The sequence below is a fragment of the Anabrus simplex genome, chromosome 2, assembly GCF_040414725.1.
Source record: "Anabrus simplex isolate iqAnaSimp1 chromosome 2, ASM4041472v1, whole genome shotgun sequence".
NCBI classification, from domain to species: Eukaryota; Metazoa; Arthropoda; class Insecta; order Orthoptera; family Tettigoniidae; genus Anabrus; species Anabrus simplex.
This window is the reverse complement of record NC_090266.1, coordinates 683,978,102-683,995,875: the sequence shown is the minus strand read 5'-3', so window position 1 is coordinate 683,995,875 and position 17,774 is coordinate 683,978,102. Positions and strand designations below refer to the sequence as shown.

Sequence of the window (17,774 nt, the reverse complement as noted above, 5' to 3'; positions counted from 1 at the left end):
AGTTATAATTGTCCAGTAATGCATTATTAGATCCCGATTTTCTTGTTGAGACATTCCTGTAATGTTTCCATTTCTATTGTGCAATATTCAAGTTTTTTTTTTTTTTAAATCAGTGTTCTATACTGACCTCACCCATTTCTTAAGTACATTAAAATACTGATACTGGATGAGATCACAGTTAAATTTCTCCCCCCTCATCTTTCTGTCTCCTCTGGAACACCTTCCAGGATTCCTAGTTTTCCAGTACTTCCTATCGTTCCTGGCAAATGTACGTCTGTTTTTCCGCATTTCAACAAATCCTGTAATCGTGTAACCAGGTGTTTAGTTCCAGGTAGGTTATTCCCTACTTCTTGTAGCACATTGATGAACTCATTATACAGTTCATTGTGTTCAACAGGACACGAATGTCTTATTAACAGTGCAATAAATTTTTGTTCAAATGCCTGTACAACATTATGTAGTAGTTTCAACTGAGAATTCTGTTGATTATCCTCTTGAGAAGGAGTGCAACCTCCTCGTGTGCATTCTCCTCCTCATGCTCATCAGTACATTCAACTGAGCTTACATGACAGTTCACAGTTCTCTCTCTCTGTGCTTGTCTGGGCAAGACGTAGTAATGTGAGTACTCTCCCGCATATAGTATTCTACAGTAATGGCACAATTTTTACTCAGGGTACATGCCATAGCTTAGACGTTACCAGACGTACTTGCAAGCAAACAAAGCAGCATGCATACAATTTGAGGTTAGTTTGATTAAAATCTTCACTTATAAAAAGCAAAGCATGTCCACCAACATGTTCCCAGGCCCTCAGCCACATCACACCTCTCACCAACACACAATAGCCAGCAATAATACAAGACGACCATTTTGTCAGTCAGACTCCACATATGAATAGTACAGAACATTAGCCCAGCATCATGTCCTCAGTCCTGGAGTATATTGTGCCTCTAACCAACACAAAATGGCCAGGAATAATAAAACATGAACACCCTGTCAGTTAAACTCCACATCTGAACAATAAAAAATAGTCCATCATCATGTCCTCGGTCCTTGAGTACATCACACCTCTAACCAACACACAATAGCCAGCAATAATACAATATGAACATCTTCAAAGAACATTGTCCTTCCTTCTGGGGGTGGAGTTTATCTTCCTTTTGGCCTTTTCCCAATTTCTTCAGGGAGGTACTTTCTGCGGATTTGGTCTAGTTTTAAAGGTCCGATGCTCTTCCTGATACCAAACCTATGGGGATGGATGTATTCACTATTGTGTGTTTTTGTGGTGGTTGGTAGTATGGTGTGTTGCATGTAGACGAAGACATATACAAAGACACACACAAACGCCCAGTCTCTAAGCTACAGAAATTAAGCATACATCGTTAAAATCCACGATATGGATGGAAATTGAGCCCAAGGCCCTCTGAACCAAAGGTCACAATGTTGACCATTCAGCTAAGGAACTGAATAATAACAATAATAATAATAATAATAATAATAATAATAATAATAATAATAATAATAATAATAATAATAATAATAACAACAACAATAATAACAATAATAATAATAATAATAATAATAATAATACAGCCGTAAAATTACAGCCAGAAAATATCTTGAGGAAACAAAGTGCACAACGGTTGAGTGGTGAAGATAGTCAACGGTTATGAAAGCGGATGAGGACATCAATGTCCCAACGGTGGATTAAGCGGAGGAACCATCTTCAGAGAGCAGCGTCTGTTCTTCAGTGAAGCGGCTGCAAAGGAGCCTGTACTCCAGAGGAGCGACTTATTATTCAGCTCCGGGGCTTACAACCCCATAACTACTACCCTCTCTCCAGTGGTAATTAATATGTAGGGCCCAGGCTCAGGGTAAAAGTGAAGACCTCAGTGGCTACAGCAGAACACCAGCTACCTGTACGGATTAATAACCCTTACGATGAGAGCGAATCAGACATCAGTGATTCACTCACCTTGGGCTCATGCCCCCCAGCTAAAATCAACCATGAATGTAGCATGATGGAAACAACAGCAACAAAGCAACTACCTCGGGCCCGAGCTGACAATAGTAAAGGTAAACCTGGTCATTCGGATTCTGGGGGACCAGGACATCATGCTGGGAAGAGTCGGAGCTTTCCAAAACTCCTCAAACCTAAGGAATCCCAATTCATTGGTAAACTTATCGCACAGACGCTGACCAAAATAGGGAAACTCAAGACAGTCACGGATACTTGTGACAGATTTCGGATCCTGATACTTGCAATACAAGAAACACGATTTCGCGACTCTGATCATTTTGACTCCAGTGTTTACCGCTTCTACAAGGGGAAGCCAGCAACAAAAGTGCTAAATAGCAAACTGTATGTGTTGGGAACTGGATTCCTAGTATACAACAGTATCCAGAACTCTGTGATAGACTTCGCGTCACCTTCAGAATGCCTCTCCTTACTCACAGTTAATTGCGCCAATAAGGCCTATACACTAATTAATACAAACGCTCCAGTCAACACTGGACCTGACAAAAACAAGGTTGAAAAATTTTAGTCACAACTTGAACGGGCACTTAACAAGATCACTCAGCATCATGTAAAAATCCTCCTTGGAGATTTAAATGCACAAATCAGCAGAGAAAGGGAACACAGGCATATCACTGGATGTTTCTCAGCACACAAGAAGACTAACGCAAATGGACACCGTTTAATGAACGTATGTGGAATGGCAAACCTCCAGCTGATGTCCACACTCTTTAAGAAACCTCCACAAAAAAAATGACCACATGGAAATCACCAATTAGTCACCTAGGCGAATACCAGATCGATCATGTAGCAATTACCAGAAAGTTTTCACCAGAAATGATGAACGTCAGGGTACGCAAAGGTTATGTAGAGTCAGACCACCACCTCTCACAAATCAAAATTCGTTTCAGACCCAATCGAAGGAAATACCAAAAACCTACAATCCCACACACTGACCAGGTTATCTGCAAGAACATGCACATGAGTTTGCACAATTATTGTGGGCAAATGCAAAAACATGGGATGCACTTCTTGAGACTATCCAAGAATCATCTAGGAAACTTGGCCAACCACCCCATAAACGGAAACATAGATGGTGGACTTCGGATTGTGACAGAGCACTGGAAACATGTATGCGAGCCTGGAAGAATTGGCACAGTCATCAAACACCAGAGAATTGGCAGATCTTTTCAGAAACTCAGAAGCAAACGTCCAAAACACTCCGACAAATTAAACGTGCATACCATAACAAAAGATTACAGGAGATTGATAATGACTTAAAACGGAATAACACAAGAAATTTCTACAAAATCTTACGCGAAGAGCTGACCAGCTACAAGCCACCCACTCTTTGTTTTCGGCGCCCTGACGGAACTCTCGAGACCAACACAAAGGCTAACTGTGACATCCTGAAACAACACTTCAAAAAGTTACACAACTGCGAACCACCAACTGAGAAACTCCAATTCCACATACCCACTCCAAACCCAGATTTATTTCCACAGACTCATGAGGAGATAAGGAGCATCATATTACATCTCAAGAACAATAAAGCACCAGGAGAAGATGGTGTAATCACCGAGATGCTGAAGATTGGGGGGGATCAAAGGATCAACCAATTACAAGCCATCATTGTGTGAACATATGGGATAGTGGAGTCATACCTGTAGATTGGAAAACTGCCCTGATCCATCCACTGCATAAGAAAGGTGACAAGATGGATCCAAACAACTTCTGCCAATAGCATACAAAATTCTTTCACGTGCTCTGCTTACCAGATTGGAACAACAGACAGAAGATAAGATCGGTGAATACCAGGCAGGCTTCCGTCCACATCGATCATGTGTGGAACAGATCTGGAACCTGAAGATGATACTCCAACACTGCCAGTCAAACCATACAGTGGTCACTTTCATAGATTTAAAAAAAAAATACGACTCAATAGACCGTGATACTCTGTTCAATGTCCTTCGAGAATACGGTGTTGATAACAAAACAGTCACGTTAATCCAACAAACCTTAACAGATACAACCTCTAAGGTGAAGTTCATGTGTGAAATCTTTGCACCCTTTGAAATAAAAACCGGCGTTAGACAAGGTGATGCATTGTCCCCACTTCTGTTCAACCTAGTAGTGGATAACGTCATTAAAACATGGGAGAAAGAAGTACCCGAAATAAACATAGGAACGAAAAGTAAACAGATTAACATTAAATGCCTTGCCTTTGCTGACGATCTAGCAATAATTACCCGGAATCCCAAAGAAGCCAGGCACGCCATCAAGAAGCTTCACGAGATTGCAATCAAAACTGGTCTCCACATCTCCTATGAAAAAACGCAATACATGGACTCCAAGTGCACACACCTAACATCACTAGTGACCAAATATGGCAACATTCTACAAGTCAAACAATTCCAGTACTTGGATGAAATTATTTGTAATTCAGGCAATGAAAAAGCAGCCAACAAAATGCGCACAGAAAAACTACGTAAAGCATACTTAATCACCTGGAACTTCTACAATAAGAAATCAATATCCACAAAAGCCAAACTTCGACACTACCACACTGTTGTCCTCCCTGAGGCACTCTACGCAACTGAGACATCATCACTCACCATTAACATCAAGGACATTGAGAAAACTGAACGACAGATACTGAGGAAGATATTCGGGCCCAAGTTTCAAGAGGGTATATGGATGCAAAAAAGCTCGGAAGAACTCGATGCATTAACTGAGCGATTCACTTCAGTCGCACGCAAACGGCATATGAAATTTTATGGACATTGAGCATGAATGGATGACTCACGACTGACTATGAAAATATTTCTTATTATCAATGGAAACCGACAAACCAAAGTTCGCTGGCTAGTGGATGCTCAAAAGGACCTCGCAGAAGTCAACTTTGATCCAATGGCAACCACAAGGAACACATACACAGACAAAAGATCAACACCCATAAATTTGCACCCTAGAATCCATCTGAGAAAAGCTTGAAACTCAAGAACTCATGGACACAAGAAAGACGGCAGGCCCATAGTGAAAGGATGAGGAAGTTTTGGGAAGATAAGAAGAACAAGAAGATGAAGAATACCAGTGCTATTTAATGGTTCCACGTGCTTCTTAAGGGGCTAAACGACTGTGTGTATGTATATATATATATTGATATGTAATAGCAACTTCTGTCTTGGTGAGGAAAGCAACGGGAAACTACCTCACTCCTCATTTCCCTGGTATGCCTCTTCAGTGACGCCTAGGCTATTTATGACAGCTGTTGGCGGAACTGTCGAGGATCAAACCAGCCTTCGGGCTGAATACCCAACATACATATATATATATATATGTATATGTATATGTATATATGTATATATGTATATGTATATATGTATATATATATATATATATATATATATATATATATATATATAATACAATACCTGGCATAGACTATAATTATGCAATGATATATTACACATCTAAAAATATTTTGTGACCAACCCCTTACCTAATACTGCAAGGCTGTTCAACTGGAACTCTTCCATCATACTTCGAACCTGACATTCTTCCTTCCAATTCTTTGGTATAACTGGCTCTGTTAAAGCAATGAACTTCTTCAATGGACAAACAACATCACAACCTGGAATCCGTAACAGGTAAGGATCATGAGATGAGGAATTCCTGTAAGACACCTGGAAAAAAAAAAAAAAAAGGATGTATAACACATGTAGTACCATCGGATGCTGATTTATGAGAATAGTGAAATATCAAATTCTTTAATTATATCAAGCAGATATGATTGTAAAGGTGGGCTACACCTGGAAGTCTTCAGAAAGAGAGCCAAGGAACAGCTGAAGGAACAACAGGCCACCGATACACTACACGATGACATGAGTGTAAACCTACACCCTTCAACTGAACGAAATGGAGACTGTGGGACCATTAGGAGGCAAAAAAGCTTATGAACTTAATGAAGATGATGATTATTTAACCTCTAGAATTTCATTAGTAATAGACATCAACATTCAAGAATTCAATATTCGAAACTTCTTGGTTTTACGGTCTCCAGTCATTCAGCCAGTTTGTCTCAAAATCACAGAGAAAATATTAAAATTTTGGTTTTACACAATTTTAAATTAACTATAAGTAGATTTGTTTACATGTGAAAAACCAAGGCCCTTTGGGGCTGTTGCACCATGGGGTTTGGTTTGAAACTCTTTCACCAGTATGTAGCTACATGGCAAGTCAGATGATGTAAACACCACCACCACTCCCTAACCAGATGCAGCCCATTAGATTTATTTACACACGAAAAGCCACGGCCCCACAGGGCTGTTGTGCCATGGGGTTTCGTTTGGAACTCTTTCACCAGTATGTAGATACATGGCAGGTCAGGTGATGAAACCACCACCACGACTCCCTATCCAGATGCAGCTGGTCAGGACAAGCATAGTTCATCTCCATTTCATTTTTATCTCCTCACTACATCTCACCCATCAACTTGTTCCAGTCGAAATTCCTTAGTGTTATAACATTCTTAAACAGGTCCATCCATCGCAATCAGGATCCTTCTCAGTCTAATCGTTCTTTTCATTTGTAATTCTACAGTTTTGGCATCATCCTAGAAAGCTTTCACTCTCTGTCTACGCATTTGTCATCAGCACACTTATATGAAGGAAAGCCTGTAACTGTGGAGAAACAGCATTCAAATGGTAGTGAATTTGACACTAAGTATTTCAGCATTAAAAAATCTAAACAATAAGTTATGAACATAACCTTTCTTCTTTCTTCTCTACTCGCCATCCTATCTACTTTATGAGGCAGCCTTTTAAGGATCTGTGTGGTCAGTATGTTCTTTCGTTAATACTGTTTCTGCTCTACAATACTTTTTGTCCCGAAATAAACCTATTTATCATACTTCTTTTTTGAAATTAATCTTACAATTATTGAAGGTGTGTGTTTTTTTTTTTTTTTTTTTTTTTTTTTTTTTTTTCCCAATGCATGGCTTTTAGTGTCTGGAGAATCTGAGAACATGTTTGGCTCACCTGGTGCAGGTCTTTCTATTAGACACCAATGGGGCGAACTGCAAGTCTGGGTGTGAGATGAAGAGTTAGGGAGAGGGTGAAATCCAGTGTCGGCATATAGCCTATTCCTGTTAAGGCTTAACATCCCTGTCCCATAGACAAATCACCATCAACAGTGTCATATACCCTCATTCCATATGAACACTCCAAAGAGGTTTGAAATTGAATCCAGACTTTTGGCATGCAATCTAACGATTAGAAATTATATACCACCCTGCCGGGCAACATTCTGGTGGCAAATATTTTTTCTACCCAAGGGACTTGAACAGGCTAACCATGGTGTCAGACTTGACACCTTAACAATTATGGCCACCAGACAGGCTGCTGGAGTGGTAGTACAGTCAGGGGCGGCCGTACCTTATGTGCTGAAGTGCTGCAGCACATGGTCTATTTGAAAAATAAATTACTTTAATAATATTATCTACAATCAAATACAGTGCAATGAAAAAGACGCCAGCCAAAGAATAACAAATCGTTCAACTCTCCTCACAGCCACGTTAGTCGTGCGCTCCATGCCGGGTGCTGGCTGTGCAGATCACAGCTCAGCATGGCTCACAGTGAGAATTTCTAAGCCCTTTTGCCACAAAACAGGAACTCCGCCCTTTGCGCATGCGTGCCTAACTTCTTCGATAGGCTGTGGAAAGAACAGCCAAGACATCACTTCACAGCGAGTCTTCGTTCGACCACATAGAGGCAGCACTGATCACACCAGCATTTCGACCGAAATGAGAACGTGGGAGGTGACTCAGCGGTAGTGTTAGAGTGGATCGCTCAAAGCAAACGGGAAACTAAATACTGTAGAGAAAGCCATCAGCTGCAGGTCTTTTAATACTCCCAACTTGCCTATTCCATAGCCACATTTGTAAATTGATGAACTATAAGAAAATATTCTTTTCATGTTGTCAAAATAAGGACATGATATTGTGATGTCCTTTAATTACAAAATGTCTAGTTTATAAATTTCACTAAGTAAACTCGTGTCCTCATCCTGAGGTGATGCAGCTCTTTTCAGGCACACCCCCAATGGAGGTGAGCTGCATGTACCTCTTGCCATTCTTAAATTTCTGGCAGTACCAGGAATCGAACCCAGGCCCCCTAGGACGGCAGCTAATAACACTAACCGTTACACTACGGAGGCGGTCATAAATTTTACTATAACAACATAACATGTAATTTTGCCTTACGATGTTGCTGATTTTATTTCAATTAATTTTATAACGTTGCGAAGTTCTGTTTCTGCGCGCTCACACCAAGTGTTTCTGAGTTCATGAATGTTTTGTGATTGAAGGTGTTATTGTGTGTTAAATTAGTTTTGTATGAGGAATGTGTGTACGTGTTGGAGTTGTTTGCGTGTTTGTTCAGTATGAAATCGCAGTGGAGAGCCTCTTGAAAACCGCATATATTTCTAAATATATTTATATTTGGACGTGGGATTGGTTACAGCACACAACTGATTTTCTGCACCAGCCGCCACTGAATACAGTGACACAAGGATATTTTCTTCGAAACCTTATTCTGCAACACCTGGCCAACTTCTTTCTAATGGGTCATAAATGTACATCCTTTGTTCTATTATATAACTAAATCTCACCATATTAATAATATCTTAAAACGACAAGCAACACTTCACAATTTATGGTCTAAACCAAGCCAGTGAGAAAGTATACACATCTTGCAGTGTGACCTTGTCAGAGAGAAAGCTTTGATCTACCATTACTTATTTTCATCTGTCGGCAGGGCAGTATCAAAATTACTACAAGGTCTAGTCACTTATTTCCTGGACTGTATTTCCTGGGCTTATATGGAACATGGATATCATTTGGTGTCAGTGTTTTCTGGGCTTGTAGGCCATGATCTAGGAGCATGTGATGGTCCCGACGTTTCACCTAAGCCTGCGCTTGGCATTATCAAGGGTTCCAACTGATTTCGATAGCATAACTTATTAACTTCATTTCCTGTATTGATCATTCCAATGATTACAAGTATAAAGATTGGACTTTCCACATAATCAATACTATTTTTTATTATAAGGTACTTTAAACATTTTACATTGGAGTACCGATTTCGATCCTATGTGTGGGTCACCTTCAACTGCTGAAGAACCTTGAGCTTATTAAAAATTACATATAATATTAAAACACTACTTATTCTAACTTTAAATTACTAATTCTACGTTACATTGATGTGTTTTAGTGTTAAAATGTGCTTGGAAAAGAAATTTCAAAGTTTAAAATTGTTCACCAGTTCGTTATAATGTCATTGAACTTGATGTTCAATCACACACTCATTCATTTGATTTCAGTATTGCAATGTTGATATTCTTATTTTAAGTTTTAAAAATATCTTATTTCCAAGTTAAATAGTACTATGTTTAGTAAAACTTGCATCAGTAGGAAGTCTATGTTTTCTAAAAGTTTAGTAATCAGGTATCACATGTCTTGATGTTTTTAGCATACTTTGACTTCTACAATGAAACAAGTGCGAGTATGAATATGTATGTACAGTTCTTCAGTAATATAACAATAGATCAATATGCCAACCCTAATTATAACATTAACGAAATAACCGAAAAAACCAATATTTTATTTAACAAAATCATCCCTTTTGTAAAAACTATTATCTTAGAACAGTCAATAAACAACGCCACGCGCAACCCACAGTGCAGGTGAAGGACACGCCTAACTCCACCCCTACGTATGTAGCAAATCCCCTCGCCCACCCCTTAATTCCCCTCACGACAACAGACACTAATACCAGAAGTTCACGCTATAGTACACGCCAAGCACCCAACGACGGTAAGTAAAAAAAAAACCACACACACACACAAAACACACACACACAAGTTCAACACTTTAACATCCCAAGACGCTTCTAATTAATTTATTTACTTTTACAGATAGTTAGCAAGTGTTATAGACTGGAAAAGAACCACCTACAACAACAGCTTTCACACGCTAGTGTTCCTGTATTAACGGTTTCAAACTTCAGCAGGACATTCATCTTCAAATCTGTACATTTTAACTAGAACAAAATATAAGCTATATAGTGGTTGGACTTTAAGTAAATATCATATAGTGACCAAAAAGTGCCCCATTTGATCTTGGCATGTACGCGTAACGAATACAGTACTTCATATGAATTCTACAAAAACTTGCATGAATGTCTTATACTCTTTTTAACATTTGCATATTGAAGTGTACTATTGTCTTATGTTGCATGTAATGTATTTTACACAGTATACAATTGAAGAGGTCATTCAACACAGGTTTTATTACCTGGCTTACTGTTATTATAAACGCATACATTTCACTTTGTAAACGTAAATTCAAGCTCAGATTCATATTACTTAATTTGACAAGGTATAAGCCTAATATAAAGTATATTATAAGAGCATACGCAGCTACATTTAAGCACATTTTATAGACCTTACGACTAAAAATAACGCAATATGACAAAGTCATTCTAGGAACTTATTTTACTGGTAAAACTTGAACGTTAATGATATATTCAAGGTCAGATGTACATAGCAAATTTTATCATTTGTTGTGATCCTTTTAATGTGTTCAAAAAGAGATATCCTTTTAATGTATTATTGGTTTTCTAAACTTAGACATAAAAAACAGAATTATTCACTCTGAAACATATTACCTAATGTCAGTCAAATATGAAATGTTTATTGGCAAGGTACAACTATTAAAACATGTATTCTAATGTGTATGTATATGACAGCTGAGGATGACTTGTGAAGAGGTCCTGTTATTAAGAAAATTTTAATAAATTAGTATTGATCAGGTGGATTTCTTTCTTTCTATGACATATTATAGATATCAATACGGAACATTATGAAATTAATTAATCAAGATATTAATGCCAACCAGGCAAGACGTAATGCGTATAGATACAGAAACATTAGAATCAAGTTAATGAATACCACCAAGAATATTGCATTTCTAAAAGAATGCCTTGCGAACAACCTAACTCCTAAATTTCTCAGTAAATACAACAATAAGCATAGAGTCACTAATCAGACGCGTAACACATTGAATAAAACTAACAAAATCTGGCTAAAAACAGAAATCAAGTTTTTTACCGTAAAAAACAACATTTGAATAATGAATTGTATCCACTGCATTTGAGAGTATCCCAAGAACTGCTGCACAGTTATTGGGATCACTTTCAACGTATCACTAACTATAAAATAGAGAACTTAGCCATAAAAACACAAAACAACCTTAGTAAAAAATTAGACTTTTTAAAACAGACACAAAGAACGGAACCCATGATTCCCAGTACGAATAAGATCACTTCATCCCAACCTAAATCTGACATTGAACATAATTTCCATCCATCCATCCATTAAAAATCTCACGAACACAGTGTTCGATGAAACAGAAATTGAAATACTGAGTAAGGGTCCAAAACATAACTGGGGCAATACCTCAGTTTTACAAAATATCACAACTACCATCACGGAAACTGAACTTGCAATACAGAAAATTCCATATGACCTACGAGATGAAGTAAAACACGACATCGCAAAAAAAATACCGCAGTATATTAACAAAGTACAAGAAAATAGTTCACACAGCAACAAAATGAATATAACACACATAAACAGACTAAATAACAAGATAAAACAGAACAATCTGGTCGTAACTAAAGCAGATAAAGGCAACACACCAGTAATCATTGACAAAAATGAATACATTCAAAAAACAAAAAAGTCTTCAAAAATGACACCTTCCGGATCATACGCAAGGATCCTACAAATATGATACAAAATCTCAAGACCTTACTCATAAACACACACCTTTTGCTTACAGAAACGGAAGCTTCAAATCTCATAGTAATGAACCCCCAACTACCGAATGCAAAAGCTCTTCCAAAAATACATAAGGACAACATACCCATGAGACCCATAGTAAATTACAGAGCGAGTCCTACACATAAGTTATCGCAATTTATCCAAAAATTTCTTAAAAAACATTACTTATTTCAAGCCAATAAAACTATACGTAATTCAGTAGATTTCTGCAAAAAACTAAGGAGCTACAGTTAGAACAATACCATTCCTTAGCATCATACAACATAACCAATATGTACCCAAATATCCCCACTAAAAAAACTATAGATATAATCTTATCCAATCTCAAAACTCACAGTAAACTAAGTAATTTAGAAATCGAGGAGTTCATAATATTATCAGAATTCGCCATCAATAACAACTTTTTCAGGTTCTATGACAATTTATCAACAGCTAGGCTTACCAATGGGATCCTCCGCCTCCGGTATAATTGCTGAATTATATATAGACCATCTCGAATACAACTCAATTAGTACAATAGATGGAATATTCTTTTGGTGCAGATTTGTTGATGACATTTTTGCCATCATCAATAATAAACTAATGACAACACTTTCTTAGACAGAATAAATACCATAGACCCACATATACAATTTACAAAAGAATCAGAAAACAACTGCAAACTGAACTATCTCGATCTGACTATTACTAGACATGATAATCATTTGACCTTCAAAATTTATTGCAAGCCCACCCATACAATAAATACAATAGGAACAAATTCCATTCACCCCAACTCCCATAAAAAAAGCAGCGTATTACAGTATGGTTTATAGAGCCTTTAACATACCACTTTCAAAAACAGATTTTAATGAAGAGATACATCTGATCCAAGAAATAGCAAGAAAAAATGGATACAAGAAAGATATAGTCAATTCAATCATTCATAAGTTCAAATCACGACCCAAAACTAAACTATCAAAAATAGACAAACCTAAGAAAGACTACGCAACCTTTACATTTAATAATAGCACATATACTCATTAACCAACATTTTCAAAAAACATAATCTTGAAATAGCCTACAGGACTACACGTAATAGTAATATCATCATACATAATACAAAAACCATTAGCAAAAACAACAAATACCTTCGTTCTGGAGTTTACCGAATCAGCTGCAATAATTGCTTAACAAGTTACATAGGAAGTACTGGTAGAAACTTTACTATCAGATACAATGAACACGTCAATGCTATAAAGCATAATCATTTTTCAGCAATAGGACAACACATGGTCGAGTACAAACATAATTTTACTAATATAGGTAATGATATGAAAATATTAAGTACAAACCCCAAAGGACCCTTACTCAATACTACTGAAGAATTATACAGAACAATAGATCAATATGCCAACCCTAATTATAACATTAACGAAATAACCGAAAAAACCAATATTTTATTTAACAAAATCATCCCTTTTGTAAAAAAACTATTATCTTAGAACAGTCAATAAACAACGCCACGCGCAACCCACAGCGCAGGTGAAGGACATGCCTAACTCCACCCCTACGCATGTAGCAACTCCCCTTGCCCACCCCTCCATTCCCCTCACGACAACAGACACTAATACCAGAAGTTCACGCCAAGCTGCACACTTCCCAATCAGCCAACGACCGTAAGTAAAAAAAAAAAAAAAAAAAAAAACACACACACACACACACGTTCAACACTTTAACATCCCAAGACGCTTCTAATTAATTTATTTACTTTTACAGATAGCAAGTGTTATAGACCAGAAAAAAACCACCTACAACAACAGCTTTCACACGCTAGTGTTCCTGTATTAACGGTTTCAAACTTCAGCAGCACATTCATCTTCAAATCTGTACATTTTAACTAGAACAAAATATAAGCTATATAATGGTTGGACTTTAAGTAAATATCATATAGTGACCAAAAAGTGCCCCATTTGATCTTGGTATGTACACGTAACGAAAACAGTACTTCATATGAACTCTACAAAAACTTGCATGAATGTCTTATACTCTTTTTAACATTTGCATATTGAAGTGTACTATTGTCTTATGTTGCATGTAATGTATTTTACACAGTATACAATTGAAGAGGTCATTCAACACAGGTTTTAATTACCTGGCTTACTGTTATTATAAACGCATACATTTCACTTTGTAAACGTAAATTCAAGCTCAGATTCATATTACTTAATTTGACAAGGTATAAGCCTAATATAAAGTATATTATAAGAGCATACGCAGCTACATTTAAGCACATTTTATAGACCTTACGACTAAAAATAATGCAATATGACAAAGTCATTCTAGGAACTTGTTTTACTGGTAAAACTTCAACGTTAATGATATATTCAAGGTCAGATGTACATAGCAAATTTTATCATTTGTTGTGATCCTTTTAATGTGTTCAAAAAGAGATATCCTTTTAATGTATTATTGGTTTTCTAAACTTAAGACATAAAAAACAGAATTATTCACTCTGAAACATATTACCTAATGTCAGTCAAATATGAAATGTTTATTGGCAAGGTACAACTATTAAAACATGTATTCTAATGTGTATGTATATGACAGCTGAGGATGACTTGTGAAGAGGTCCTGTTATTAAGAAAATTTTAATAAATTAGTATTGATCAGGTGGATCTCTTTCTTTCTATGACATATTCTAACTGGATGTTCTTCGGCTTTTCTATGAAGTGGCTTGAATCTCTGATGTACGACTGTGTGCCACCGATGTAAGATTGTAGTAAGGTGGCCAGATGTTTAGCAATACTGTAGTTTGGTGATCCAATAGTACTCATAATGGGCCTTTGTGAATTTTGGCTAAGCCATACAGTCTTGGAGGTAGAGCTTCACTTTTGGAGGTTTCCCTCTTCACATTGTCTGGCGATGATGAGGCCTTAATAAGGCTAATGATGTTTCGAAGAATCCGATTGGTTGGATCTTTTGGTAGTCTGCGGTAGGTCTCTGTGTCCAAAGTCTCTGAGATCTTCGCATTGTAATCATTAGTAGCCATGATGACAGTGGCGTTCGCTTTAACCATGGGAAGAGAGTGATTAAGACGCTAGCTGGTCGTGCAATGAGAATTTGTCAACCTCAGCACTTAAACTAGGAGCTCAGCCACCTCAATATGGCCCTACTCGTTAATAGGTACAGCCAAAAAGATATCCAACAAGCACTCCATCCCAGACGTACAACAACAAGGGAGAAAAAAGAGAAGCGGCCTGCAACTAAAGCATTTCTGCCGTATATTGGGAAGACTACTGACAGACTAGGGAGGCTACTGGAGTTACTTAAGTAACTACTAGATTGTAAATTATTGTTCTGTAATATTTGTAACAGTCTAGAAAGTTTGTGACGCGGACTTTTGGAACAGGGTGTGTTGGCCCCTGTCGACTCTAGAAGCATGTCCTTACTAATTCTGGAAGATGGAAAGTCTGCGATTAATGTCTGCCTATGTTCTGGAATATTGCAAAAACATCGCGACTTGATAAAGAGCTTTCATTGGTGGATCTGGTTGGCGATAGGGAGGCTCCTGTGCTCTGATTGGTCACTCGGTAATCACACCAGGGCCAGCGGTTAGTCGCACGTCGGTGAATTCTTGCTCCCGAAATGGGCTACCTTGGGGTAAGCACTGTTGATTTCAGTTCCCCTTTAATTTACATTTAATGTTCGCTTGTATTTTCACATAGGAGTTTGCCCTACTCGCCCAGACTTGCCACTTAATTTCTCAGATGTCTTAGAAAGCACGATTATCTTTCATTTTATATTGTATTTGTATCCTGTGTTTCCTCTTACCCTCAAAATTGTATTGTAGAAGTTGCAATATGTTAAGATATCTAGTTTACCTTTTGACCTAATAGCAAAGCTTTTGGCAACGTACATCTAATTTGTATTTTGGAAATGGCATAAGTGGATTGTTTGGATAGATGTATCTTTTGTAATCTATGATCTTCATATCAGTATTGACAAACTACACAATTAAAAATAGGAAAGGACTTCCACCTATCAATACTTATTTATTACACTTATTTTGCTACAGTACCAGTTTCGACCTCCTCCATAGGGTCATCTTCAGCTGAACAATACATTCACATATAGATCATGAAGCTATGATAAAGATTACATTGTCTGGGGAATGCCATATGATAACAAATATTTGGTCACGTCAAAATGGGAACTGGCGTGTATGTCACTATGTGTGACAATGCAATTGTATGTCTATAATGATATGCTTTAGGTCTTAAAATTAGTTTATAAAATACTATCTCTACTTAAAGCTAACTTATAAGTATATAAAATAAAAACAATATATGCAGGAACACTTCATGCACATGAACGTTCGTGTCTTGTGTATTATTCAGTTCATCGGTTGACTTCTGTGTTCAAGTCTTATTTTCGTATTGATAGGTGGAAGTCCTTTCCTATTTCTAATTGTGTAGATGAATTTTGTTCGAAACATACCTTGTAATGTTTATTTTGGAAAATAATATCTCAAATCAAGGGATCACCGTTGATTTTTCCGGAAATCCGCAACCTTCGTATCCCAATACCCTGATAGGTTTCCCAGCCTCGCTCCACATTCCTTTATTATAGTCTTCAAGTTGCCCAACCTGATATTTTGGTGCATATTGCCGTAGTTCATCTGATGATTATGGTGTGTTAAGGTTTTAAGGTCCCGTGTAATTTGATTTGTTTCCCTCTTTTCTTAGCTGTGTATCGTGTAACCGCTGGAAACCGGTTACAGTGTGGATAGTTGTGTGTGAGGAAAGGAAGATTAAGGACGTCACAAACACCCAGTCCCCAGGCCAGGGATATTAAGCATTACATTTTAAAAACCCTGACCCGGCCGAGATCGAACCCGCGGCCGCCGGATGACAGGCGGACGAGTTGCCCCCTACACTGCAGGACTGGACTTATATACTCTTATACAAAACACTTTGTTTATAACATTTACCTACTCATACATATTTTGAGAATATAGTCCTTTCTCTTCCTCAGTGAAAATAATTCCCCAAAAACACTGATGACTTGAATAAAATCCCACAATGCATTATAATTAAAAACTTACAACTAAGACTGTTGTTACAACTAATTAATTTTCTTCTAATAATCCCAATATGGGATTACAATAAAACTTGAGCTGCTAGATACAAGTAAGAACTGTTGTCCAATTATTACAATTAAAATGTTAAAAAACTGTATCTACCTTATTATAAATGAAATACCTTGTGTACTCTACAATTCCTCCTAATAATAAAACTTCGTGTATATCAAATTCGTTTAAAAAAGTAATTTCACAGAGAGCCTCCATTCAATAACTCCTTAACGTCTTAGTTATTAACCACGCGAGCCAGGTTGCCAACCTGGCAGACACCTATTAAACTCTTGATTTTCAGTGTTATGAGATTAATGGTGAAAGTTAATATGGAATAATAATTTAAAAAGACCATAAAAATGGTCAAATTAATAAATTCTTTCTAAGTATATATAAAATCACATCATCTCAGAACTGTATAAGGAAGTAGAAAGAAGAATAAAATATGAGCTCTGAAATGCAGATAGCATAACTCTTATCAAGGATATATGGACATCAACAGCATGTGACAATTACCTATGAATCAACAGTTCACTTTGTAGATTAGAACCATCAACTTCAGCATATGTTCAATGAAGTAATACCATTTAAAGAAGAGGTCACATAGGTGAAAATATTGCAAAACTTGGGGTTCAATGGATACAATAGCAGCTTTGATTCAAAACAACGGTTGTAACTGATTGAGTGCTATGATATCAGCAAACTTCTCTACGTGCCATGTGTGGCTCGTACACTCCAACTTG

At 37.2% G+C, this 17,774-nt stretch overlaps 1 protein-coding gene across 2 annotated transcripts in view; it reads right to left on the bottom strand.

Annotated features, from left to right (window-relative positions):
- Window positions 1-17,774, bottom strand: part of Acph-1 (Acid phosphatase 1) — a 261,970-nt gene that overhangs the window by 14,336 nt on the left and 229,860 nt on the right. For both annotated transcript variants that reach the window (XM_068226254.1, XM_067141277.2), the window contains one exon: window positions 5,518-5,701. In XM_068226254.1, the coding sequence (XP_068082355.1) occupies window positions 5,518-5,701 (184 nt within the window). The remainder of the gene's footprint in view (window positions 1-5,517; window positions 5,702-17,774) is intronic.